This window comes from Lagenorhynchus albirostris, chromosome 15, assembly GCF_949774975.1.
Source record: "Lagenorhynchus albirostris chromosome 15, mLagAlb1.1, whole genome shotgun sequence".
In the NCBI taxonomy this organism is placed as follows: Eukaryota; Metazoa; Chordata; class Mammalia; order Artiodactyla; family Delphinidae; genus Lagenorhynchus; species Lagenorhynchus albirostris.
In genome coordinates this window covers 949,548-975,100 of record NC_083109.1, presented here as the reverse complement: position 1 = coordinate 975,100, position 25,553 = coordinate 949,548, and the positions used below count along the sequence as shown (strand labels likewise).

The window sequence follows — 25,553 nt, the reverse complement described above, 5'->3', positions numbered from 1 at the left end:
CTCTCTCTTTGCCCATTTCTTTCAGCAAAAGTTTTGAAAGCCATCAAGTGCAGGAGGAATGTGAGAATCGGGGCCATTTCTCCAAAGGGTACGCGCCGTCATCTTCCCCCACTCGCAGGTGGGTCCAACCAGGTGTCTTAGAGAGATGCCCTTGCTGACCAGCCAGAGGCCACACCGCCGCTGGGACCAGGGGTGGGAGAGAGGGGAGAGGGCAGCGGAGAGGGCTCGAAATCACTGAACGTTCTCCTCGCAAGGAGGAGTGGACAGTAGCACAGAGGAAGTGGAGACCTGGCCTCCCCCGAGACACCGGCCTCCCCTCCTCCAGGTTCTGGATTTCAGCCACGAGCCCAAGCTGTGCTGTGCCAGGATCAGGACCTGCTGCCCCAGCAAGTCTCCTCGTTGCCTGTGTCCCTGACGTCCCACAGCCCTGGTGGAGAATTGTGCTGTGCAGAGCCAGACATGCTGACAGGTGCCCTTCCTGCCAGGGCGCTGCAAGGCCCCTTCTCCCTCGGAGCCAATCTGGCAGGGGCTCAGCCCCACTCCCCCACCTTCAGGGGCCCCGCTGCCGTAGCCGGGATTCCTGTGAGCTGGACTTTGTCCTACGACACTTTGCAGCATCTTTTCAGACGGTATCGATCCACCTTTGGCCAGCCTCCAGTTTCACAGCTCCGCGTGCCTCTGCCTCCCACCCCACCCCCACCTGCCTCTCTGCTAAGTAGTTAATTATCTATAAACACACTCCAGAGGAGGGCGAAGCACTCTTCAGGGTGAGGAAGCAGCTGGGATGAATGGGATCCCTGGCCGTCGCGTCTGCCCCCAAGTGTTCTGTTGGGCCAGCAGGTGTGGCGGGGGGTTGACGGCCCCTGCCGGCTGGTACCTCTCTGAACCGCCGTTTCCCCAGCTGTTAAGTGGGGCTGGTAACAGTCCCCGCTCATGGGGCCGTCGTGAGGGTGGAGGGGTCGGGCCGGCCGGGCACTTGGTGTCTGGCTCCGTGTCTGGCCGGTGCTGAAAGGTTGCTGCTGCCGCTGAAATGACCATTAAACGGGAACCGCCTGCCAGTTGCGCTTTTGCGCTCAAGGGAAGGCCCTGCGCCGACAGCCAAGAGCTGGAAGCCGGATGCAACTCAGGTGCCTTCAGAGGCCAGACAGGGGGCCCACGGGCCAGGCCAGGTGTGGCGCAGACCCAGGGCCTTCTCCTTGCCACCTGTGGGCCCTGCTGTGGGCTGCAGAGCATCCCAGGGGCCCTATGCCCAAGGACCCCCATGCAGGGCTTCGTGCCCCACGGCCTAACCCAGGACCGGAACAGCAGGCGTCTGGACACCTGCTGGCCGTGTCACCCCTGAGGCAGCAAGTCCAGCTCTTCCTGAAGAATTACGTTCTGACAGCCCGCGGCACAGAAAAGCCCTTTGTCCCCGCCAGCCGGCCACCTGCTAATGAGTCCCAGCTTGGAGGATCACGGGCTCCCGCCTGTGGGGCAGAGGGTCACAGCATCCCTCAGAGGAGGGGGTGGGGGCGGGGGCGGGCCATGCTGAATGGCTGAGGGCAGGCCCAGTGGGGCTTCGTGACCCTCCGAGGGGAGCCCTGAGTCCTCCTGGAAGGTTCTCCTCTTTCTCCTTCGCCTCTGAGTCACCTTGACCTCTCTCAGGTCCTGAACCTGGCCCTGCAGTTCCAGGCGGCGCTCTGCCTGGGGTGGGAGACCCCACAGCCTGCCAGGCTCCCCTGGGCCAGTGCGAGTGCCGTGTCGGGGCTCCTCCTGCACGTGAGGCCTGGACCCCAAGCTGCCGCTCCTGTGTGGGTTCCCACCATGTCTAGTGCGACCCCACACGTGTGTCCCCGGGGTCCCCCGGGACCTGCCCTCTGTCAGCACAGCGGGGTGTGTGCTCTGGGCCTAGCCCCAAATTGCCGGTTGAGGGCGTCCATCACCCCGTCCAGATCCTGAGCCCCTTGAGGCACGCAGCTGCCAGGTCGTCCTGGAAGAGGCACTGGGCAGGCCACGGGCACGTCCTGCCCAGACCAGTCTTGTCCACTGCCCAGGGACCTCCAAGGCGTGGAGGAGCCCCTCCTGGGGGTGGAAATCGGAACTTGGTCCTCAGAAACTGGCCCCGCCAGCCCCGAGGGAGGGGAGAACGGCCGCGTTCATGCCTCCTGCTGGCCCCCGGGCTTGACCAGCCAGGCCAGGTGAGGGGTCTGTTCCTTGTGGACCTGGGGCAGAGCGAAGGCCCCTCCCCCGATTGTCACCTCCACCCCTGGGCATGTGCCCTGGTGGCCCCATGTGTGTGATCCAGGAGACCCAGACCCAGACCTGATCCCGCCCCTCTGGCCACAGGCCTCAGGCGACCCCCCGTCAACTCAGTCTCCCCACCTGTAAAGCGGGGCGCTGCCCCTCGTTTCCCAGGCTGTTCTTAACCGAGGGAAGCTCCCTGCTACAGTGGGCGCCAGGCTGGGGTGTCAGCGTGTCTGCCCCGGATGCCAGCCCTGAGGTTGGCCCCCTGCCCGCCAGCTGAGACCACCTGCACTTCGTCATCATCCCAGGTTCCTTGGGAAGCAACACAGTTGGGCCCCTTGGGCCAGGGTGGACCTCCCCTGCTGGACCTTCAGGGCCAGTTTCCTGGGGGCCTGAGTTCCCACAAGCACAGGCTGGCAAAGGCGGCTGGCCTCCCCCACCAGCGATGAAAACAGAGTCGGCAGCAGAGACCTGGCGGAGGGTCCCGGGAAGGCTGCACAGCTCCTGCGGGGTGGGGCCTCTCTGTGGCCTGCTGGCTGAAGCCCAGCACAGAAGTCAGGAGAGGAAGCCCATGCACCTCCAATCAAAGCGCAGGACCAGCTGCAGACCCGGAGGCCAACGACCCTGGGGGCCCCAGGCCGCTTCCTGGGCGAGTTTGCACGGGGAGCTCAAGTGGAAGCTGTGTGCCATCTTCCCAGGCAGCCTTCCGCGGGCCTGGGCCTGGGCCTGGCCGGCTCTGCCCCCTTCCACCCCCATCTTGTGCCCAGCTGTCCTGCCCAGGAGGGGGCTCAGCAGGAAAGGCAGACCACCACATGCACAGCCTGCCCGAATCGGGGGGCGGGGGGGGGGCGCCCACAATGGGAACTCGGGTCCCCAGGCCCGGCAGCCGATTGCAGAGCACGGAAGCTTCCTCGGCCAGTGACTGGGTTTTTCAATCAGCACATTCCCCGGGCGGCGGGCAGCGGACGGGCGGGCGGGGCCCTCGTCTTCAGCATCCTCTGTGTCCTCTGTGTCCTCCAAGCAGCACTGGGCCCCTGAGATTCCAAGGCCGCTCACGCGCCACGGCCCGCAGCTCAGGAACCGCCAGCAAGCCCGCACCCACCGTGGACCCATCCTCAGTGGGACCCCTGAGTGGATGAGATACCCCCAAACTAGGTTCTGGGGGCCCCGCTGGACCCCAGGCCACCGTCCACCCCGCAGAGCCCAGCACCACCTGCTCTGTCCATGTTCATGGACGCAGGGAGGTCCAGCTGGGCCCTCAGCCTCTCAGCCTCCGTCCCTTCCTGGAAGGGAACGCTGGACGTTCAGCCTCAGGGAGCTGGGATCCAGGCCAGGGGAGGTGCCGTGGAGGGAGGAGAGGGGCTTATTGATTTGTCCTTATTGATCCCGTGTCGGTATCTGTCCTTGGTCCTGCCTGGGGGCGGGGGTGGGGGGGAGTGCTACTCCTTTGGGTTTCTGAGCCCATCATTTTAGGGATGGGGATTGAGGGGGGAGAAAGGGGGCCCCTTTGCAGGGCGGGGTGCTTTTCTATTCCCGGCACGTTCTAACGTTTGTTGTACCAGATGGACGGTCACTGCATCTGGGGTGCCATTAGTATTCTGCCACTCACACGAGGACAACGCTGAGGTCATCTGGCCAAGGAAAGGGCCCAGCCGCGGGACCCCCGCATCACAGCTGCACGCCCCCACTTCCCAGCCCGACCCGCGGTCCCCAGAGCCTCGTGCTGCCCCCACCCACCTTCCTCCTTGAGATGAGATGCGCCCGGAGCTGGAGGCTCTGCTCCTGTTGACAAAGACACGTCCGCAAATAGCTCCTGGCGGCAGAGACCCAGGAGCCAGGAGCTAGCCCAGCCGAGCCGCGGGGCCTCAGCTACTTGGGCAAGGCTAGAGCTCCCCTCTCAGGCTCCCATCCCTCCGACTTCCTGCTCCCCTCCCCGCTTCTTTCCTCTTCCTTCCAGCCCAGTGAGATGGGGTGGGGATGGGGGGCTGCCTCGACCACTCCCAGCCTGGGGCAGCCAGTATCTGTGCGGGCTGTCCCAGAGCCACCACCCCACCCCGCTCCAGCTCGCTCGCTCTCCAAAGCGATTGACATGTCCCTGGCCTGTTCTCAGGGAGGCCCTGGACCTCGTCCCAGTCCCGGGTGGAGATGATTACCCTGACGTCCGTTGCAGAGTTTAAGTGCGTTCTCTTGGCACTGGAAACACAGATTCGGTGGTGGCGAGCTGGGGGTGGTGGCGAGCTGGGGGTGGTGGCGAGCTGGGGGTGATGGCGAGCTGGGGGTGGTGGCGAGCTGGGGGTGGTGGGGGCACCGTCCCTTCCTTGGCTCGGCCCCCCGGAAGGGCCGTTTCCTCCACCGAGGGGCCGGGGGCTCCTCACCAGGTGGAACCTGCTGTTGCGAGCCCTTCCTGCTGCCACGGCTGCAGGCTCCCTGCGGGGCAGTGGGCTGGGACACGGGTTGGCGGCAGACAGGATGGGAAGGGGGTGCTGGGGAGCCCGCCCTGACGCTCCCCATCTTTGCGGAGATGCCGCAGAGCGTTTGCAAGTTTGGAAGCTGCCATGGGGAGCGCTGGGTCTCACTCAGAGCACGGCTCGCGTCTCTGTAAAATCAGCGTCACGGGCACCGCAGACCTGGCTGCGCAGCGGACGGATGGCAGGACCCTCCGAACAGGCTGCCCACTGGCCTCCAGGAGCCAAGCTGGGGCCATGGCCCTGCAAACACCTCCCCAGACGTGGGCGGCCCCGCAGGAAACCGGAACAGGCAGGCCCATCACCCCTGCGCTCGGACAGAGCTTCAATCCAGGAGGATCTCGAGGACAGAGGGACAGGGGAACCTGGGACCACGTTGCCCCCGTTCCCGGGCCCAAGGGGACCCCAGGGATCTGACAGGGTCCTCTCTCGCCTCCATGTGTACAGTGCGAGGTTCTAGAAGGTTCTAGCTGGGCCCTTCCCTGCTCGCCTGCCCGTGCCCCCGCCAACACCTAGCTCCTTCTTGTCATTCGGGTCCTGGATGAAAGGCCACCTACCAGAAGGCCTCCTGACGTCCCTCTCAGAGGATGGGGTCCCTGCCGTCCCTCCCCCAGGACGGGGCCTGATGTGTGGTTCAGGGCAGAGGACTGGGGACGAGGGGTCTGTGGCAGCAGGACCCCAGCGGGCAGCTGTGGCCATGGCTCAGGCTAGGTTGGGGGGCGGCCTGGGCCGCCCAGGTCACGACACACACCTTGGGGCCCTTCCAGCCCAGGAGGGCGGTCAGACAGCCGTCGTCCAACCTCCTCCTGCCATGGGCCCACCCGGCAGCCCCCACTGCCTTGGCGGTCACCTTCACGAAGTGACCAGGAGAGCAGGCCTCGGGGTGAAGGGAGCCCGGGAGCCTCCCCTCCAGGCCGCCCCCAGCCAGGCCTCATCCGGCTCCGCTTCTCCCACCTGCCTCTCCCCTGGGGTCCCTGTGTCCCAGGCCCGGCTCAGACAGACGGGTGGGCGGGCGCTGCAGGCCGCTGTGTTTCCAGCACAGGACGGAAGGCCGGCTCCTGGGCCTCAGCCCGCAGACCACTCAGGGGCCGGAGGTGGAGCCCTGGAGACGCAGATTTAAAGGAAACTCCCAGGGTGGCACTAAGGGGGAGTCGCTGGTGCCACGGCCGAGAGCACCATCTCCAGGGCCCAGGCTCGAGTCCAGCCCTCAGCTCCAGGGCCCAGGCTCGAGTCCAGCCCTCAGCAAACGTAACCGGCCTGAGCCGCCCTTTCCTCTTCGGCAGCTGGGCTGAAAGGTGTACTTATCCCCAGAATCACCGTGCACACTGCAGCCGGGACCCCACACGGGGTCCTGCTGTCTAGCCAGCACCACCCACGATGGGAACTGACCTCGGGGAGGCTGGACACAGGAGAAGGGCTTTCCCAGGAAAGGCACAGCAGAGGGACCTGGCGTCCTGGCTGACCTGGGGGTGTCTCTGCAGGGCCCCAGCCCCCAGAGCTTATAAACCATCGCCTGACCACAAAGGGGGCCTCCCCGTTCTCCGCAGACCACCATGGCCTGACCAGGTGCCGCGGGCCTGCCCCTTTAAGCAGAGGAGAGCTGCCAGGACACTTGCCTTCTGAAAGAGGGAGGTGGGTGGGCTGAGGGCAGGTGGCGGCGGTGTGGAGGGTCTCCACCGGCCCCACTCACCCACCCTCAGCCGCACTCACCCACCGGCAATCCTGCAGGATGACACCAGGCTGTTCCTGAGGAGGTGGGTTCTCTGCTTGCGACCTGTGGGCTGAGCTGCCGTGGTGAGACCCTCCGCCCAAGGGGCGTCCCTGTCCTAACTGCAGCCGCAGCAGGATGGCCACCTGCTCGCCGGGCACTTGCCAGGGACTCGCCTGGACCAGGGTGAGCTGTGCCCGGGCAGGACCCCTCCCCACTGATCTCTTCAACTCTGGGACAAGCTGGTGGGGGCTTTGATGGGGGCAGATAAGCACCTCGAGGTCCAGCCAGTGGACCCTGGCCCATGACTTCGGCCCACATAGCCCCCTGCGGGGGAGGGGGCGGAGCCTGGCTCCTGGACGGCCCAGTTCTTCTGCGCTGGGCCTGGCTGGCAAACAACGATACCCGTGTGTTATCTCCCACGGCTTCCACGGCCGGGGGCTGGGAGCGTCACCTGCAAGGGGCGTTGGCACTAGCTGTCGGTCAGAACACCCCCACGTGGGTCCCTGGTGGCCTTGGCTGGATTCCAGAAGTGAGGGTCCCCTGAGAGAGGGGCCCGTGGGTGTGTGCTGTGGCCACCACTAGAAGACACCCTACCTGGTTCATTTGTCCTGTGAGCACCCATGACCCCTGCACCTCCCCCACTCTTGGCGCTTTCAGTACCGTGGGAGCCACGGGGATGCCGCCGGGGGTCCCTGGGCTCCGAGAGTCCTGGTGGGGAGCACCCGGGGTGGGGATCCCGGCCAGTCCCCGGATGGGTGGGAGGCCCTCTTCCTCTCCGACAGGGACCCCATCCCCGCGGAGGCCACGCCTGGGGTGCCCAACGGCAGCGCCCGGGGGTGCCGCTCGGGTTCCCTCCAGCCTGGGGGTGAGTCTCCCCCTCACAGAAGGAGGGCACGGGTGTCTGGCGTTTCTGCCTCCCGTCCTGTTTCTGGAGGGCCAGGCAGGGGCCCCGGGGGTCTGAGGCCCCTCGCCGCCCCCCAGCTGGCTCACTCTGCTGTCCTCAATTCTGAGGCTTGCCGGGAACCAACCTCTCAGACCCCGTGGACCCACTTCTTCCGGAAGCCAGCCTGTCCCACCCTCAGGGTGGCTCTCTGAGAGCTCAGGGGAGCTGTGCCCATGGGCAGAGGCACTCAGCCCGCTCCGCCGTGTCCCCGTGGGGACCTCCTGTCCCCCCGTCTCCCCCGGCACCTCCGGCCAGGCTGCCCAGCTTCTCTGAGCCTCAGGTGCTTCTAAATAGGGAGGGGGCTCTGAACACAGGCCAAGCGGCAAATGGAGGACAAACTCCCAGCAGGGGTACTTGTCCTGGGAGAGGAGGGCCGGGCGCTGGGCCGGGCTCCCAGGTCAGCCTTGGGGTGGGAGGCACTGGGCTCTCAACAGGGGGCTCCGTCAGGCCCACTCCCCCCTGCACAGCCGTCCTCGGCCCTACTCTGCACGCCCACCTTCACCTCTCTCCTTAGGTAGCCCTCTCCCTCCCTGCCCCAACCCCCATCAGAAGCCTGGGGAGAGGCAAGGCTGGGGGTCACAGGCCCCATCCCCCGGGCCCTTGTCTACAAGACAGGCGAGCCTTCCCGCCCGGGGTTGGCGGGCGCCCAGCCTCCGGGTGTAGGCACAGCAGAATCTGGGCGAGCGGGCAGGGATGGAGCACGTGAGGCACGATGCTGCAGGAAGGTGCCCCTCGGCTGGTCGGGAGCCGAGGGGATGCCCACGAGTGCGGGCGCGCAGGTGATGGGGACTTGGGAGGAGCAGGTGTGACGGGGCTCTGCCAGGGAAGACAGCGCCAGGACCAGGGCCCACCGGGGACCCTTATGGGGGAGTCTGCCCTGGAGCGCGGCCTGGGGCAGGGCGGGCAGCCATGTCCTGAGGTCAAGGTGGGGGCAGAGGCAGGGTGGAGGATGGGGGCCCCAGGGTGGGGCGGACAGCAGGCAGTGGTGCGGGCAGCCAGGAGGATTCAGTGTCTGCGCCAGCCACAGGGAGGAAGTTAACAGAAACTGATTCCAATGCAAATGTCAAACCCACCCTGTGATGAAAAATTAGCAGCTCTGAATGTCAAGGAGGGAGTCCCAGCTCTAGCTGTCTGGCTCCGGTGGGCGGGGCGGATGGGGCTGAGCTGTTTTCTCCAGCTCCTGGGCTGGGGGCCAAGGGAAGAGGCGGCTGGATCGGGGCCACTGTTGGGTGCAGGCTGGCCACTGGGCTGTCAGAGCGCCCATTGTCCCCTCAGCACCCCCAGTCCAGTAGGTCTCTGAGGGGCTCAGGGGCGTGGCCGTGCCTTCTCCCCTGCCTCTCCACGGTGCAGAGAACAAAGGATGCCTTCAGTAGGCGCTCCACGGATGCTCTTGGCCACGTGGGCTCTGGCTCTAGCGAGCATGAGTCCTGCGCCCAGCTCCCTCTCCGTCCACTGGCCTGTGGCAGCCCCGGGCAGGTCCCACCCAGGCTCTCTCCAGGCAGGAGGGGAGGGTCCCCAACTGCCTCTGGGCTCACTGCTCCCAGCCCGGCCTGGTCTCAAGGCTGTGCATGAAGACCGACAGGCATGTCTGAGAAGAACAAGCCACGTGCCGGCACCACCAGCTGGACCTCCCTCTGCACGTGCAGAAATAAAATGCCAATTGCTTGAGCTAAATCGTTTCATCTTAAATTGAAAAAGAAATTATAGTTTTGCATCTTATAAAAGCAGATGATGGCTGCTACGGGGCAGGGTTTCCTGAGGACCCAGCCGTGCCCGGATTTTGGGACTTTCCTGGAGTCTAAGCCCAGCGGGTCTACAGGGACTCGGGTCCGCAGACTCGAGGAGCTGGCGCTGGAGAGACGGGAGGGCCTCAGGAGAAGGGGCCCATGGAGGAAGATGGAGGGACGGAGGGGCTGAACGCCACCCCCGGGATGCAAGTCCACGCGAGGGAGGGGCGCTGGTGCAGGGCAGCGCACAGGCCACGAGGAGGAAGCAGGAGCGGAGGTGGCCCCCGGAAGGACCAGAGGGTCGGAGAATGGGAGGAGGGAGGGGTGGGGGTGTGCCCAGAGAGAAGCACGACCGTTGCGTGCTGCGGGGACGGGCAGAGCCCCCCGGGGAAGGCCCCAGTGTGGGGAGGAAGGGTTTGGACTTTTCCCTGCAGGCACTGGGGAGCCACGGAAGGCTTCAGAGCAGGACGGTGCCCAGGGCAAAGGGAGCAGAGTACAGAAGCATGGAGGGAGGGGCCCGGGGCTGGGCTGCAGGAGGGGGCGAGGCCAGCCAGGCAGAGGGTCGCAGGGGAGAAAAGCAGGACTCGGTGAGGTAGGAACGCCTCTGCTCACACACACAGAAGCTTCCAGGCCTGCCCTCTGCCGGGAGAAGCGTGAATGTGCGGTTTCTGGGCCGGCAGCGGGGTGGGCGGGTGTGGACAGCTGGTTTCCCATAAACCCCCATGCTTGCGTTTGAGGTGCGGTCTGGGGGCTCCTGAAACACCAGGCAGTGACTCGGGCTGGGTCCCTGCTCAGTGAACCCTCTGTCCTGCCTGTGAAAGCTCCGAATCTCACAGCGGGGCTGCCGGTGGAGAGCTGGACGGGGCAGTGCCACCTCCTCCCTCCCCGGCCTCGCCAGAGCCCAGAGCCCCGACCTGCAGGGCCAGCCTCGCGGATGTAGTAAAGTTTGCAGACAAGCCCAGCGCCCCTGCCTGCCTCTTGCGCTCCTGGCATGGGTCTGAGCTGAGCTGTGTTAGGAGAAGGTCAGGGAGATTTGCTCCATCAGCTTCCGGAAAGGGAGACGGTAACGACAGAGGCCTTGCTCCGGGCGGCAGTTCCAGTTACAGGAGATGGCTTCCACTGGGCACCGGCCAGCCCTGTGCCCGAGCTCCCGCCCTGCGTTTCAGCTCCTTGCAGGGATGGTCCCCAGCACCGGACATCATTGGCTGGGACCCCGGAAGGGTGGAGGGTCAAGGCTTGCCCCAGGGCCCGCTGCACCCAGAGCCCATCAGGATTGCTAACCCAGGGTTGGACTGGGCTCCGCCTTGAGACAAATGTGCCCTACGAGCCAGTGGGGGCAGCCTGTGGCCACCCCACTGAGCTGTCTGACCTCTGGCCTCACGCGCACAGTGGGGGCAGCCTGTGGCCACCCCACTGAGCTGTCTGACCTCTGACCTCACGCGCACAGTGGGGGCAGCCTGTGGCCACCCCACTGAGCTGTCTGACCTCTGACCTCACACGCACAGTGGGGGCAGCCTGTGGCCACCCCACTGAGCTGTCTGACCTCTGACCTCACGCGCACAGTGGCACCTCTGTCCGTAACACCTGTGCTCCGGCAGCTGTCATGAAAGGTCAGGCTTCACGGGTGGTGTCCATAGTCTGGCTTTCAGATTCCATGAGCCCAAGGCCTGTGTCTGCCTCTTTCTGGTCGCTGCTCCTGGGGACCGACGCTAACCTGTTTAGCGAATGAATGAATGAGTGAATGAATGAAGGGCACCACTCCCAGAGAAGCCTTTGGGCCTGTCCTGGGCGGAGCCGGGGCCAATTCCGAGAACATCCCCCTCGTGGCCTTGGGACCCCGTGGGCTGCAGGCTTGAGGGTCCAGGCGGGGCTGGGGCTGCGGCCACCCCAGCTGCGTGAGCCCGCGACTTGCAGAGCAGTAGAGGGAGCTGGAGCACAGGCACTGAGCAAGTGGACGGACGCGGGGACCCAGGCCGAGGGGGCCTGGAGGGAGGAGCACCTCCTACTGGCCTGAGGCCTGAGGGCCCAGCTAGCGTCCCAGCCCCTTCCCCGCCAGCCCACCCTCCACAGGAGCCCGCACAGCGGGAGCCCTCCTCTCACCCCTCAGGCCCTTCCCGAGGCACCACAGAGTCCAGGGCCAGGCCTGGGGACGTCCGTCCAGCAGAAGCCGCCAGGCAGCCTTTCCAAGCGAGCACCGACCTCAGAATTGATGGGTCCCTGGGAGCTGCAGGGCTGCCCCAGGTGGGCTCCAGGTCCCCCGGGAGTGCTGCCACCTAGTGGCATCTGGGCGCGGTGGCCCTGGGGCCCAGGAAGGGCCAGAGGGGGCGTCCTTCCTGGAGGGGCTTAGAGGTGGGCAGCGGCAGAGCACACCTGGGGGTTGGCATTCCCGCCAGCCTCCCGACAGCCCGCCCCTGCCCACAGCACCTCTCCACCATGTGTCCTGTCACTCCGTGACCACAGCCCCTTCTGATGCCCCCGGGCCCGCACTCAACATGCTGGATCCCCTGCCCCGTTCACCCTTGGGCACTCAGAGGCGCCCCACGAGCTCATCCGCCTTCTGGGAATGCACCACGGCGGGGGGGACATCATCTTCCTGCCCCCAGGCAGGTGGAAGGGGCAGGGCATGGCAGGGGTGGTGGGGAGATTTCAGGATGGGAGAGGGGCGAGCAGACGAGACATGCCCAAGTGGCCCTGTGGCAGCAGGCGCCCGTCACACCCCTGAGCCAGCACCTCTGGGAGGGAGAGCTCAGCCTCCCGGGTCTGCCATGACACCTCATCTCTGGAAGCCTCCGCCCTCTGGCTCTATCAGACGGGCAAGGACATGGCAGGACCCTGGTTGGTACTCCGGGTGGACAGAGGCGAGCCCAGCAGACGACCCCAGGCCTGCAGGCAGGGGCCCAGCTCTCACCCAAGGACACCCCAGCCCAGAACTTTCTGGAAGCCTTGCAGCCCAGATGCCTCCGGTGGGTGGCCTGGGCCTGCCAGGCCCCCCGTAACCCCCCCCCCGCTTCAGGCCAGGTTGCCTGGGAAGCGGCTGTGGGGCAGCAGTCCAGGCCCGCTCACTGCCTCTCGGGGTCCTGGCCTGCTGAGCGATTCTTCCTACTCAGCTGACCCCCGGGAGGCCCAGGGAGGGTCCAGTGGGGTGGAAAATTCCAGAAGGCGGTGGGCTCAGCTCACGGCCGCATCTCAGACCCACCTGCAGCCGGGCCCTCGCTACAACCCTCGGGGTGGGAGATGGGATGGCCTCTGGAGAGAAGGTACAGGCGCATGACCGAGCAGGTGCCATGCCCAGCAGGAGGGGCTCTGAGGACATCGGAGTCCAGGCCGGGCCCCAGCAGAGAGTTCTGGGTCTCCACCCACCATGCAGACCCACGTGCGCGGAGCCCACGCCCGAGAACAGGGCCCCACACACGGGCACCCACCCACCATTTCCTGAGGGCCCCAACCTGGAAGGTCGGGTCCCAGGGCCCCTGCCGTCCCAATGGTGGAGAGAAGGGCCAGGTGGGGATCTCGACGGACTCAGGCCCCAGGCCCAGGTTCGTGGGCGTGGCTTTCTGCTGTGTAAGCCACTGGCTTATGGTCCTTCATTAAGGCAGCGACAGGACCTCGGCAGTGCCCAGCACCCTCACCCTGGAGGGCAGAACCCTGCGTGAGCCCTGCCACAGGCCAGCAGCCCCGAGACGCAAGGAAAGAGAGCACACACCGTCCAGGTTGAATCACTGTGTTTTACTAAGTGCACAGGTCCACTGGGCATCCAAACTCGTCCCCGTGGCGGTAGAGCTTTCCAGAACTTTCCACATGTGTCCCTGCCGCCAGATTCCACACCTGCAGTCCCCGGGCAGACCCGCACTGGGCCCTCCTGGCGGCACAAGTGTCAACCTGACAGTGAGTGGAGTGAGAATCTCGGCTGGTCCATAGAAAACTAGAGTTCTTTCCCTGGGCGTCTGTCCCTAGAAAACGGACAGCGCACACATCACCTGTCACGGGAGGGGTGTGTGTGACACACCCAGGAGAAGAGGCCCGGCTGTGCTGCAGGGACTTGCGTGAGACGGTGCTCGTCAGCACTGAAGGCATCATGACATATTCTTTGGAGCGTGAACGTGAACAAAAGTGCAAAGACAGCCAAAGCAACAGCGCAGGTCGGGGACTGCAGCCGCCTTGCGGCCGGAGGGCGGGCGATGGCTGTGAGGACGGCGTGGGATGGGGGCACAGGGACCCCCGGGCGGGCGGGTGGGCTGGGCCCCTGCAGGAGTGATGCCGTGAGGCCCGCTGCCCACGCTGCGCTAGCTATGGACATGGTCCTGCAGATCCTGAATGGAGACAGGCAGCGGGGTTCTGTGTCGGTGCCTGGAGGACGCCAAGGGGGCAGGGGGTGACCCTGGTGAATTTTCATCAACGTGCATTAAGGCAACAACTTTATGAAACCCAGTCAGAGCTGCACGTGCGGCATTTGGCAAAGTCCGCTCGCCCACCTGGAAACCCCAGGACGGAGGACAACCCCCCATGAGGGTCCCCTCCTCTCCTGGCACCTGATCTGCCCGTCCCGAGGGTGTCTCTGGACAGGGCCATCCAGCCACACCTCTGTCGGGCGGGGGCACCCATGCAAGTGTCCAAGACAAGAGACCACCCAACTCCTCCTCCGACCCAGAGGGCATCTCTTTCTCATGCTCTCTACCGGCTTCCTAAGCTCCCCTCTCCCCAGCATCCCCTCCTCTGGTGTCTGCCGCCAGCCCCCACCCCTTACAAGACAGCAGAATCCAGCCAACTGTGGGACCCACTCAGGGGGGGCAGGTTCCAGGGGCTACAGTGTCCGGGCCTGGGTAGCAGCTCTCCCAGATCCCTTGGAGAGAAGGCAGGCATGAGCCCCTGATCCCAGCACACCGCCTCCTTCAGGAAGCTCTCCCTAGTTGTCTCTCCCACTTGGCACTTGGTGGCGAGCGGCCCTAGTGGAGCCCGCCCCTGGGGGCGGGAACGCAAGAGGCAGCTGTCCTGGGACAGCCACGCAGGCTCCCCTGGGCACCACAAGCAGGCAGCCCAGCCCCCCTGCCCCACACCGAACGTCCGTGTATCCAAGCAGGCAGCCTGGAGGTCTGCTCAGGGGTCTCAGAGAGCAGGGCTGTCCACACCACTGCTGAGGGCAGCTGAGGACCACGCAGGACAGCGCCGGCCAGGGAGGGAGTGTTTGATCGGGAACCAGTGTGCACTGGGGGTTACGGGGTCACGAAGCCCCTCCTGCTGTGCAGAACTCCCTGGGTGCAGGGGCACCAGACCCTCCAGGTGGGTCCTCACCGCCAAACCAGCCCTCTTCACACCTTGCTTATTCAAGGGTCTGACGTGGGGGCAGATCCGATCTTGACTTCGCAGCGGGAAATCCGGGCCAGATGCCTCCACGAGCGCTCAGCACCTTCTTTACGTTTGGGGCGAGTGTGAAATAGTACAAAGAAGCTTCCTACGAAGGCCTCCCCGCAGCCTCCACCCTTCAGGCCTTCGGAAGCATCCAGAGATGTCCCAGGGCCTCGTTCTGTCCACAAACAGCATGGACGGGGCCGTCTGCCTCACGGGGCGGGGAGCAGAAGAAAACAGGACGCTTCCCCCGTCTCTCCCGTGTTTACGTCTCAGATCAGTGGCCACCGGGGGACAAGCCCAGGGAATGGAGAAGTTAAAACCAACCAACCTGTGAAAGCCGTGAGCAGCCGCCTGGCCGGTGCCTCTGCTCTGGGCTGCACGTGGTGATTACAGGCCCACCGGGGGGCCCTCGTGATGCGGACTCACAGGCAAGTACCCCCAAAGGAAGGTGGGGCCGCTGTGGTCTCCCACGGGGAAGGGCCGGGCAGGCAGGCCCGGAAGGGAGCTCCCTGCCACCTGGCTGAGGTCCCTCCATCCTCCAGGACAGCCACAGCTCACGCTGTCACGCAGACAGAAGAAGGGGGTGTTGGGCCAGAGAAAGGAGAGGGGGCCGGGGCCGGGCCACATGGCTGAGGAGGGCAGACGGAGCCGCCAGAGCCCCCGCGTCACAGCTGGACGCCCACGGACGCCAGGACCTCTTGGTCTCTGGCTGACCCGACGTCCTGGACGGCCTCCAGGGCAGCTGAGGGGGGGGGGGCGGGGGGGACCTGGATGGGCTCGAGTGGACCGTGTCCGGTGCTGCCCGGAGGCCTGGGACAGCTGGAACCGCGACCCAGGGATCAACGTCCCAGGACTGTCTGCAACTCCAGAGTCGTTAATTCCTCTGCTTAAAGCAGGCAGAGCCACAGAGCCAGACGACGTGTCTGCGCACGTGGGTGTGTGAGCGTGCGTGGGGGGGTGAGCGTGCGTGTGTGCGCATGTGGGGGTATGTGCGCGCGTGGATGTGTGAGTGGGTGTGCGTGGGTGTGTGAGTGTGCACGCGTGGGCGTGTGGGTGTGAGTGTGCGCACGTGGGTGTGGGGTGTGTGCGCACGTGTGCGCGCGCACGTGGGTGTGTGTGAGTGCGTGCGTGGGGGGATGTGAGCGTGCGCCCATGGGTGTGAGTGCACACGTGGGTGTGTGTGAGTGCGTGCGTGGGGGGATGTGAGCGTGCGCCCATGGGTGTGAGTGCGCACGTGGGTGTGTGTGAGTGCGTGCGTGGGGGGATGTGAGCGTGCGCCCATGGGTGTGAGTGCGCACGTGGGTGTGTGTGAGTGCGTGCGTGGGGGGATGTGAGCGTGCGCCCATGGGTGTGTGCGCGCACGTGGGTGTGTGTGAGTGCGTGCGTGGGGGGATGTGAGCGTGCGCCCATGGGTGTGAGTGCACACGTGGGTGTGTGTGAGTGCGTGCGTGGGGGGATGTGAGCGTGCGCCCATGGGTGTGAGTGCGCACGTGGGTGTGTGAGTGCGTGGGTGTGGGTGCGCGCATGGCTGTGTGAGCGTGCGTGCGTGGGGTGTGCGCGTGCGGCGGGGGGTGAGCGTGCGTGTGCATGACTCTGTGCCAGCATTGTGGCATGTGTGCGTGCGTGTGTGCTGCACGTTCACAGGCGTGTGTCAGCACAGGCGTGTGTCAGGGGCTGGGGGGCGGCGCGTGCTCTAGTAACTAAAATGCTTGTCCTGGGAAACGTTCGCCACACCTGCTGAGGAGCAGGGCGGGTCCTCGGCAGTCACACGCGCGCCCAAGCACGCCGACTTCCCAAAGCGCCCGGCTTCTTTCCTCCTACACTTCTTGAAGGTGGGGACCCCGGGGCAGTGGATGGACGCTGGGAGGATCACGCACTGTTTGGGCCGGGGTCTGGGGGCCCCTGAGAAGGAGCCTCTACTCCATCATCTCCCAAAACTGCCCCCCCAAACCGTCCCTCAAGCGGAGACATGGGTCTCCTGTCTTCCAAGGGGCCGCGATTTCACAGAGGAGACGCCACAGCCCCCTTGCTAGCTTAGCACAGCCCCCTTGCTAGCTTAGCCCCCTTGCTAAGTGCAGCACATCTGACAGTCTAGCCTCAACCCCTCCTGCTGCAACCTCGGAGACCCTCCCAGCAGTGGCCTGTGTCCGGCTCAGCAGCTCTGGGGACAAGAGGTATGTCTGGGCCGGCACCTCCCGTCACCAGGGGCCCACGGCACAGGGAGCGTGTGGGACAGGACACAAAACTCTCTCCAGTGGCCAAGGGCCCCTCCCAGTAGGGTCGAGCACCCACGGCCACCGAGATCCGACAGGGGAGGGTCCGTGCTGCTGGCGGCCTGACCTGACTCTCCCAGGGCCAGAGAGCAGGGGCTGGGCTGGGCAGGATGTGCACGTGCTTGGCCCAGGGGCCTGCAGCTGGGGCCTCCCTCTCCCACGGCAGGAGGGCGAAGGCGGGCTCAGACCTCACGCAGAGGAGCGGCCACTCGCCGGGGCCCCTTCACACCAGCCACACCGAGTACCACACTGGGAGGGGCTTTTCTCACCACTGAGGGTCTGAGGTGGAGAAACACTGCCTTCGAGAACAAGAGAGGGGGCACGGAGCAGACATGCCGGGCGGAGGGGGCCGGTGGGGCCACATGGAAGGTTCCACGACCAACCCCTCCCGGGAGGCTGGAAGAGAGGGGTATCCTCGTGCTGCGGCCCTGAGCGCACACCACGGTTTCCGACTCCGAGCCTGGATCCTCCTGCACTAGGCCCAGCCCGCCCTCCAGCCGCCTGGCCAGCAGCCCCAGCAGAGAGGTGCACACAGGTGGGACCCTGGGTGTCCTGGCGAGGGTGGGGGCCATGCACAGAGGCTACTGCAGACACTGCTCCCCAGAGATCTCAGAGCGTCAGGACCCTGACAGCCAGGGGCACATGATGTTGCTTTCAAAGTCCTTCCCAGAGAGCAAGCGGATCCCCTCACTGACCAGGACGGACACAAGCACCCTGAGGAGACAGCGAGGCTCTCCCTGAACCGTGTGTCACCCCAAATGCCAGAGGCCCCCGCGCACTGACAGCTGGGGGCCCAGGACAGGGTCCACTCCGCCTCCTGGGGCTGGAATCCCAGCTCAGAGCTGCTGCCCCACAGACCCAGGTGCCCAGGATAGGAATGACGGGGGCCACTGCTTCCCAGGATACAGACCCAGGTGCCCGGGATAGGAATGACGGGGGCCACTGCTTCCCAGGATGCAGACCCAGGTGCCCGGGATAGGAATGACGGGGGCCACTGCTTCCCAGGATACAGACCCAGGTGCCCGGGATAGGAATGACGGGGGCCACTGCTTCCCAGGATACAGGGTGGGGATGGGCAGCTCTGACTCCAAGACAGCAAGAGGTCACAGCCAAGGGGCCGGTGAGTGGAGGAGAGCAGGTGGGGGACGGTCAGCTCCGCGGGGACAGGAGAGACGCCTACAAGACAGAGCTGCCTTGGCCTCTGGACGGCGGGGGTCGCCCTACTGAAGATTTCCCCGACGGCTGCGGCACTGTCCAGCCCGGGCCCCGTCAGGGGCTGATGGGAGACAGGCAAGGCAGGGTCCCCAGGGGAGGACAGCGTGCACATCTGCTCACCATGACCAGCCCGGCCCAGGACCCCAGAGCACAAGCCCAGTGTGGGGCAGTGCCCCAGCCTCCCAGCACCTCTCCCCACAGGCAGGTCCATATAGCAGTGCTGGCCACAGCCTGGTGACCAGCACCCGGCCAGGGCAGAGGGGAGAGGACACGGGGGCACACCCGCCATCTTCCACATCCAGAAGGGAGCCCCCAAGAGCCCCCTTCCAGGAGCCTGTGGAGCGGGCCCCTCCCCACAAGAGCCAGGTTCGGGAGGTCTGAGGGTTGCTCTGCTCTGGGGTGGTCCCAAGCCTCGCCCCCCTGCCCCCTGCAGGCCAGGGTACTGGACTTGGGGCCGGCTCCCATCACAGGACACTCAGAACCCACAGGAAGGAGGGCGACACTGACCAGAAGCTCCGGGTGGGCACCCAAGACAGATGGGGCAGGACAGGAAGGTGGGGCGGAGACAAGCCATGCCCGAGGGGCCAGCCACCGCCCACCCAGGCCTCAAGGCCACTGATCCTCACAAGACAGGCCTGCCCCTCGCTGCCACCCTCACCCGGCCCCGCTCCCAGCCCACGCCTCGACCCAGCCGCCAGGGGCCCGTCCTCAGCCTTGACCCCGGCCTCTGTCACGCCCAGGCCAACAGTCTGCAGAGTCTGCAGAGTGGGCACGGCCAGCCGGGCTGCCCCTCGCTGGAGAAGAATTTCTGCCGACCTCCAGTGCGAGACCAAGGGCCGCGCCTGCCCGGCACCCCACACGGGCACCCGCGCTGCGCTACTCTAAGCAAAGGGCCCCGGAGGGTCCGCCTCGAGCCCGGGAGGCCAGGAGTCAGGGGCAGGCCGGCGGGCGGCCTCACTTCCGTGGCCCGGCCCAGCCCACATCGCCGAAGGGGCCCTCGCCCGTGGCAGAGCGCGGCGGGGGCCCGCACGGGGTGCAGAGGTCCGAGTCCGTGTCCGACTCGCCCTCCGCAATGTAGGGCCTGACTTTGGCGCACGGCGCGGCGGCGGCAGCGTAGCAGCTGTTGAGGGCGTCCAGGTTCTCCTTGGACTGGGAGATGCTGAAGCCGCTGAAGGAGCGTTCCAGCTCCTCGTGGTCTACGGACGGGATGGAGATGGACGTGTCGCTGTCCCGCAGGGCGCCCTCGTGGGGCCTGCAGGCCGGGCCGTCCTCCGACCTCAGGAGCTCCGTGCTGGCCCGGTGGCCCCCGCTGTAGGCGGACAGGGACCGCTCGTGGGCGGGTGGCGGCGGGATGCGCACCAGCGAGCCATGGTCCCCCACGGGTGAGGTGCCGTGGCCCTGGCGCGGGTGGCACTGCTGCTGCCACGAGGTGGAGGGCGGGCACTGGGCGGGGGGCGCGGCGGGGGGCGCCGAGAAGTTCTTCTGGCCCATGGAGCTGGTGGAGCGGATGAGCTTGATGATGCAGCCGTTCCTGCCGCCGTGGTCCCGGCTGTCCTCGGGGCTGTGGTATGGCGGCGCCGGCTCCGGCTCCTTGGCCCCGAAGTAGGCCTCGGTCTCCGTCGGGGGGACGCCCATGCGCTGCGTGTAGATGTTCACCAGGAAATCCAGCTTCTTCTCCATGGACAGGACCTGCAGGAGGGGCTGCTAGGCCATGCTGGGCTGCCCCCCGGGGCGGGGGCCCATGCTGCTCCCCGGGGGCGGGAAACTGGGCTGCTCTCCGGAGGGGGGGGAACTGGGCTGCTCCCCAGAAGGGGGGGAACTGGGCTGCTCCCCGGGGGTGGGGGGAAACTGGGCTGCTCCCCAGAGGGGAGGAACTGGGCAGCTCCCCAGAAGGGGGGGAACTGGGCTGCTCCCGGGGGGGAGAAACTGGGCTGCTCCCTGGGGGTGGGGGGAAACTGGGCTGCTCCCCAGAAGGGGGGCGGCCCAGGATGTTTCCCACAGAGGTGCAGAGGCAATGGAGGGCAGACTCCCCACAGCAGCTCAGCCTCTGACCCCACCTGTCAGTGTGTGGCCTCAGGACTTCAAACACGGACCCTCCTGCTTGTCTGGGCCGCCCTGTGTCCGCTGTGGGTTCACCCCTCAGAGCAAACTCTACAGCGGGTAAGAACTGGCCATTCTTTTTCTCAGCCCCCGTCAGGGAAGCGCCCCAGGCCCGGGGGGTGCTCCTGGGGGCCCAGGGTCCAAACACAGCAGCCCTCCCTCCCGCCAAAGCTTGAGCTCTCCCCCGCAGGGTCCATGCCGACACCCCAGGACCCCCAGACGCTCCCACCTGCTTCTCCACCTTCCCCAGCCGTCCCATCATGCTGGGGTCCTCGGGCAGCTCTGCCTCAGCCGGGCCCTTGCCTCGGTCTTTGTCCGCTATGGCCGGGCCTCGCCCCACGATCTGGTCCACTCTGCCGGGAAGAGACCCCGTCCCCAGCATGAGTTCAGGTGGGAGCAGTGGAGCCCGTGGCCCTCTCCTCCTGGGCCAGGCCGCAGCCACCAGATCCAGGCTCCGGGCTGAATCCAGAGCCGACGGGGGCAGCGAGGAAGCAGGACAGATGGAGCCCGGGCGCCTGGCCCTCGTCCTGCCCTCCTGCCCTCGGGGCCTGTCCCCGACCGTTCCATCCCAGTGGGGCTGGCGCATTAGCAAGGGGCAAAGAGGAGGGGGTTGGGGCCAGCACCCCTCGGCTGCCCCGCCCCCACCCCCGAGCTCTGCTCCTGGATAACGTGCCGCCGAGGCCCCTGCCCACCCGGGGTCTGGAGGGGATGGAGTTAAACGTCTGCAGCGGGAACCACAGAAGCAGGGGGGCGTGAGGACTTCGCGCCATGCGCCGGACGGGGGAGGGGACACAGACCAACACAGGAAACCACCAACGCACAACCAGAGGAGGGGACAGACAGAGCCACTGGCAACCAGAGAGGGGGTCCGTGCGTGCTCGCGCGTGCGCACGTGTGTGCTTACTGTGCATGCCTGTGCATGCACTTGTGTGAGAGTGCGTGGGCCTGTGTGTGCGCACGCACGTGGGAGAAGCAGAACGCAGCTGAGGTGACCTCAAACGAGGCCATCAGTCACGAATGCCAACAAGAGGGGAAGGAGGCCTCCTTCAGGGCGGAGGCCTTCTGCTTGACCCATGCGGCGTCCCCTGTCCCCTGTGCTGAACGGGAAGGGCCACTGAGGGGCTCGGAAGGGACCTTGGGAGTGGCAGGGTGGGCACCCGACACCCTGAGCCCCAGAAGTGCAGCCACGTGGACGCTGGGCAAATGCACCAGGGCCAGGGTGCAGCTGGGCGGGACAGCCACCCAGGCACAGGCCGCACAGCCCCGCCGCTTCTCTGGAGCCTCAAGCGCGAAGTGCGCCACCCAAGCTCCCGAGTGGGGAGGGGCGCCAGCTCCTACCCCGCAAGCAGCGTCACGGGAGCTGCCGGCCTGCTCGGCTGCCGTCCTCACCCACAGCGCCACCCTAACTGCCTGTCGGGGCTCAGGGTGCTCTGTCCTTGCTGTCACGGAAAGCAGGAGGGGGTCAGGCTTCGCGTCGGCCGCGGGGCGTCATGCTCGATCATGCAGTGGCAGGGCGGGCGTGGGGCCCTCGGCTCCCAGCAGACGCCAGTGGGGACAGAGCGGGAGGGGGGGTGTCTGGTGCTCCAGGCGTCCACACAGTCCAGGCACGGGCGCTCAGCGCCTTCGCCCCTGCCACATGACGGGCCGCCCTCCCGGCCTCTCCCCTGGGAGCCTTGGCCCAGGTCAGCCTGGAGCTGCCCCCGGTGGGTCTTCCGTGGAGCCTGTGCCACCCCCTCCCCTGGGCCTCGGGCTTCACCCGTCCTTCTGGCTCCTCTGTGGGCATCTGGCTGCAGTGGTCCGGGAGGCCTGCGGGGCCCTCCCAGCCCGTGGCTCTGAACGCCAGCCCCTGTGCCCTGCAGCAACGCCCAGGAGGGTGGGCTTGTCTCAGGTACAGCTTCCTCGGGGCTGGAGGACACGGGCAGAGCGGGGGACGCGGCAAACACTGTCTGGGCGGCCCGGGGTCAGGCCTGCTCCCCAGGAAATTCCTTTCTCATGGGAGAGCCGCCAAGCTGAGACGCCCAGCGCACACTGACCCTCGGCCTCATGCACAGAAACCTGGGCACATGAGGGTCGGGCGCCCCCAGTCACTCCAACGGCCCAGCTGCCAGCATCCCTGCCGGCCTCCGGGACGCCCCTGGGCCCCTCTGCCTACTCGGCGGGCGTGTCCGCCCTCACCCCACATCCTTGCCCTGGGCTCTGCTCTCCCAGACCTGCTGGGGGGCGGGTCGCGGCCATCATTTCCATGCTCCGGGGGAGCAGGAAGGCTCCCAAGTCTGAATTCATCACCAACGAGCCTGCTTCTGCTGACTCGCCGCCTCACTGCCTGCCCCCCACTCTGCCCATTGGCTGGGACCGTCTTCTTCAACAACTCTAACCACAGTGAAAACCGGAAATAGAGCCCCCAAAGCTCTGGGGACTCCCCGGGAGCTGGGCTCCCGCCAGGACCTGCTCAGTCCACACAGCAGCCCAGGTCGACCCACCGGCAGGTGGTGGCAGGGGTCTGAGGCGGTGCTGGGGCAGGGCCCCACGTCTAAACGCACCTGATCCTTGGGGGGCTACCGCCCTCTTCTGCCCAGGGAGCCCCCACCCCCAGCGGACGCCACACAGGGGTCGGTGGAAAGGAGCCCCCCGGACAGCCTCCCCAGGACCCCGCCAAGAGGAGCAGCTCAAGGGCACCCCAACCCAGCCCGCCAGGGCCTGCAGAGGACGTCGTTTTGTCAGGGACAGAGAAGCAGCCCCTCCGTCCCGTCGAGCAGAGCGGGTGCTGCCGTCATGTGGCTGGAGCGAAGGGGGCTGGCCATTCCACAGAGACAAGCGGGAGGTGTCCTGACCTAGGTGAGTACTGGGGTGACTCTCTCGGAGGGGCCGTGGGTCCTTTGGTGGGGTACTTCTTGTGCCGGGGAGTTGAAGGGGGTGGGGGGCCCACAATCATATCTATCCTGGCGAGTAAACAAGAAAAGAGACACCAGGAAAATGCATCGTGAAGCAACATGAAAGGGGAGGCAGCCGGAAACTTGCAGAGACAGAATGAACGACCCGCTGAGAGCAGCCGTGACCTTTCTCACAAACGGGACGCAGGGACACTGCGCTCCCGTGACCTCAGATGTGGTCAAGCGAGCACTGGGTGAGGCCACGAGCTCGCGGTGCCCCGTCTGCCCGGGCAAGGGTGCACGTCCAAGGACACGTGGCAGCTGGCAGCAAAGTGCCAAAGGACCCCGGGAAAGACACCAAGGCCCTGCCGGGAAGCGACAGACATCTGGTTCCTGCGGGGCTCTGTTTGTCTCGTCCGTTTTCCAGACAGAAGGGGAGGGAGAGGGGACGGCCTAGGACAGAAGAGCCTCGTGAAAAAAACTGCTCTCGTGAGTGGCGGCGGGCCGGCCGTCAAGACCCAGGGTGGCCTCTCACGCACACGCGTGTGCTCACACCTGCACACACACGCACGCTTGCACACATGTACACACCCTCGAGTCTGCACGCAGGGCACACGTGTACACACCCTCGAGTCTGCACGCAGGGCACACGTGTACACACCCTCGAGTCTGCATGCAGGGCACACGTGTACTTACTCACGTATACACGTGTACGCTCTCGCACATCATTTACACGTGCACAACTGCACGCGCGTTCGCACAAACACACAGGTCTACTCATGCTCAAGGAGGCCGCTGAGCAGATGGCCTCCCAGCCTGAGCCTGGGGACAGGGAGGGGCTGTGCCCTGGCCTCACCCCATGGGAGCAGCCGGAGGCCCAGAGGGGCCTCTCCCCTGGCATCCTGAGCAGGGCGGGGAGACGCCACCTGCCATGGGGCTGGGATCTGGGCTGACCCCCAGGACCGCCCCAACCACCCAGACCCCCACGGCCAGGGCCTAGGCTTCAGGGCCAGAGAACCGGCAGCCGCCTCATTGGAGGGACCCCAGGAGGGGCCTGGCCGGCAGGAAGGCAGGGTCCATTCCAGGAGAGACCCACGACAGCCACGGGCCTCCTCCCAGGCACCAGACACACGTGTGTGCGCCCGCTCGTCTGTGTGTATGGTGCGTGCCTACGAGCACACGCGTACTCGGTGTGCGTGTCGGTCCTATAGGACACACGTGTGAGCACAAGGCCTAGAGCATGGCTGTGTGTGCACGTGTGTACAGCCGACTCCCGGGGTGAGCAAGCCGGTGCTCACATGCAGCCAGAGATGGCAGCGCCAGCGTGTGCCCGGCTGCGGCCCACCAGCCACATGTCCAGCCCCACCGCCTGCTCCGGCCGCGGGAATCCGTCTGTGCGGTGGGGAGGGACGACCAGCCCTCCGTCTGGAGGAACAGGTGCCACGTGGCCTAACTGCTGCCTGATGGGCCCACGGAAACCTGCACCTTCACCTCTCAACAGAACTAACTCCTCTCCTCAACACACACGGGCACACATGGGCAACATACGTGCGTGGACACACGACACACGTGGCGCAGCACACACAGACACATGCGCGCACCCACACATGTTTGCCAAAACATGTGTTGCACCCCTGTGCACACATGCACATGCATGCACTTGTACACATACACATGTGTACACACACGTGCACCCGAGGCCTGAACACGTGCAAGCACACACGTGCATTCACGCCTGTGCATATGCACGCCCATGTGTGCGCACAACACATACACGCTTGCCCATCGCAGCACGGGCAGGAGAGAAAAGAGAGACAACAGAAAGGTTAAAAACAGACCACACGAGGACATGGGAGAAAGCCCACGCGGGGCCGGAGAGGAAGGGCCCAGATGTGGCAGCTAGCGGGGCCAGCCGCTGCGCCCACAGCGCGTTGCCGCCCCACCTCTGGCAGGAGTGTGCAGCTGCGCCACGCCCCTGTCCCTACCCCACCCGGCTTCGGCCCGGAGGACCCCGCTCCACGCCCCCGGGCCCAGCAGGCGGGGGAGGTGCTCTTGCCTCCCTACCCCCCACCCGGCTTCGGCCCGGAGGACCCCGCTCCATGCCCCGGGGCCCAGGCAGGCGGGGGAGGTGCTCTTGCCTGCGCCACGCCCCGTCCCTACCCCCCACCCGGCTTCAGCCTGGAGGACCCCGCTCCATGCCCCGGGGCCCAGGCAGGCGGGGGAGGTGCTCTTGCCTGGACTGCAGGTTTTTGATGCGGGATAGCATGTCCAGGTGGCCGGCCGAGTACTGCTCAATCACGTCCATCACGTCGTAGGGCCGTAGGCTCTCCTTGAACTTGCGCTTGGACACCAGGAACCGCATGACACTGGAGGGGGTGGTCGGCAGGCTGTGAGCCCTGGGCACAGACCACCGAAGGCAGCGCCCCAGCGTCCACCTGCCTTGGCCCGCCCAGCACCTCCGAGAATGTCTGCTGGGTGACTCGGCCCTGCCATCTGGGCCACCCACCTGTCTCGTACCCCAGCCACACTTGGGCCCCGCTGCGCAGAGGACCCGTGTCCACCCAGAAACCCCTGTGCCGCAGCAGCTCCCAGCCGTCTACTAGCAGCCTTGGGCACCCGGCACCTGGGACGCAGGCGATGGCTGGGACGGCAGGTGCCTCGTGAGCCGCGGGGGCCAGAC

The 25,553-nt window shown here is 66.2% G+C and overlaps 1 protein-coding gene across 5 annotated transcripts in view; it reads right to left on the bottom strand.

Annotated features, from left to right (window-relative positions):
* Positions 1-18,857: 18,857 nt before the first annotated feature.
* KCNQ2 (potassium voltage-gated channel subfamily Q member 2) overlaps positions 18,858-25,553 on the bottom strand; it is a 49,014-nt gene continuing 42,318 nt past the window's right edge. For 4 of the 5 annotated variants that reach the window (XM_060122732.1, XM_060122733.1, XM_060122735.1 and 1 more), the window contains 3 exons: positions 25,108-25,239; positions 20,233-20,356; positions 18,858-19,592 (listed from right to left, as the gene is read on the bottom strand). In XM_060122732.1, coding sequence (XP_059978715.1) covers positions 18,858-19,592; positions 20,233-20,356; positions 25,108-25,239 — 991 coding nt within the window. Of the gene's footprint in view, positions 19,593-20,232; positions 20,357-22,834; positions 22,943-25,107; positions 25,240-25,553 lie in introns of all 5 variants that reach the window. The other variant, XM_060122731.1, reaches the window with a different exon arrangement.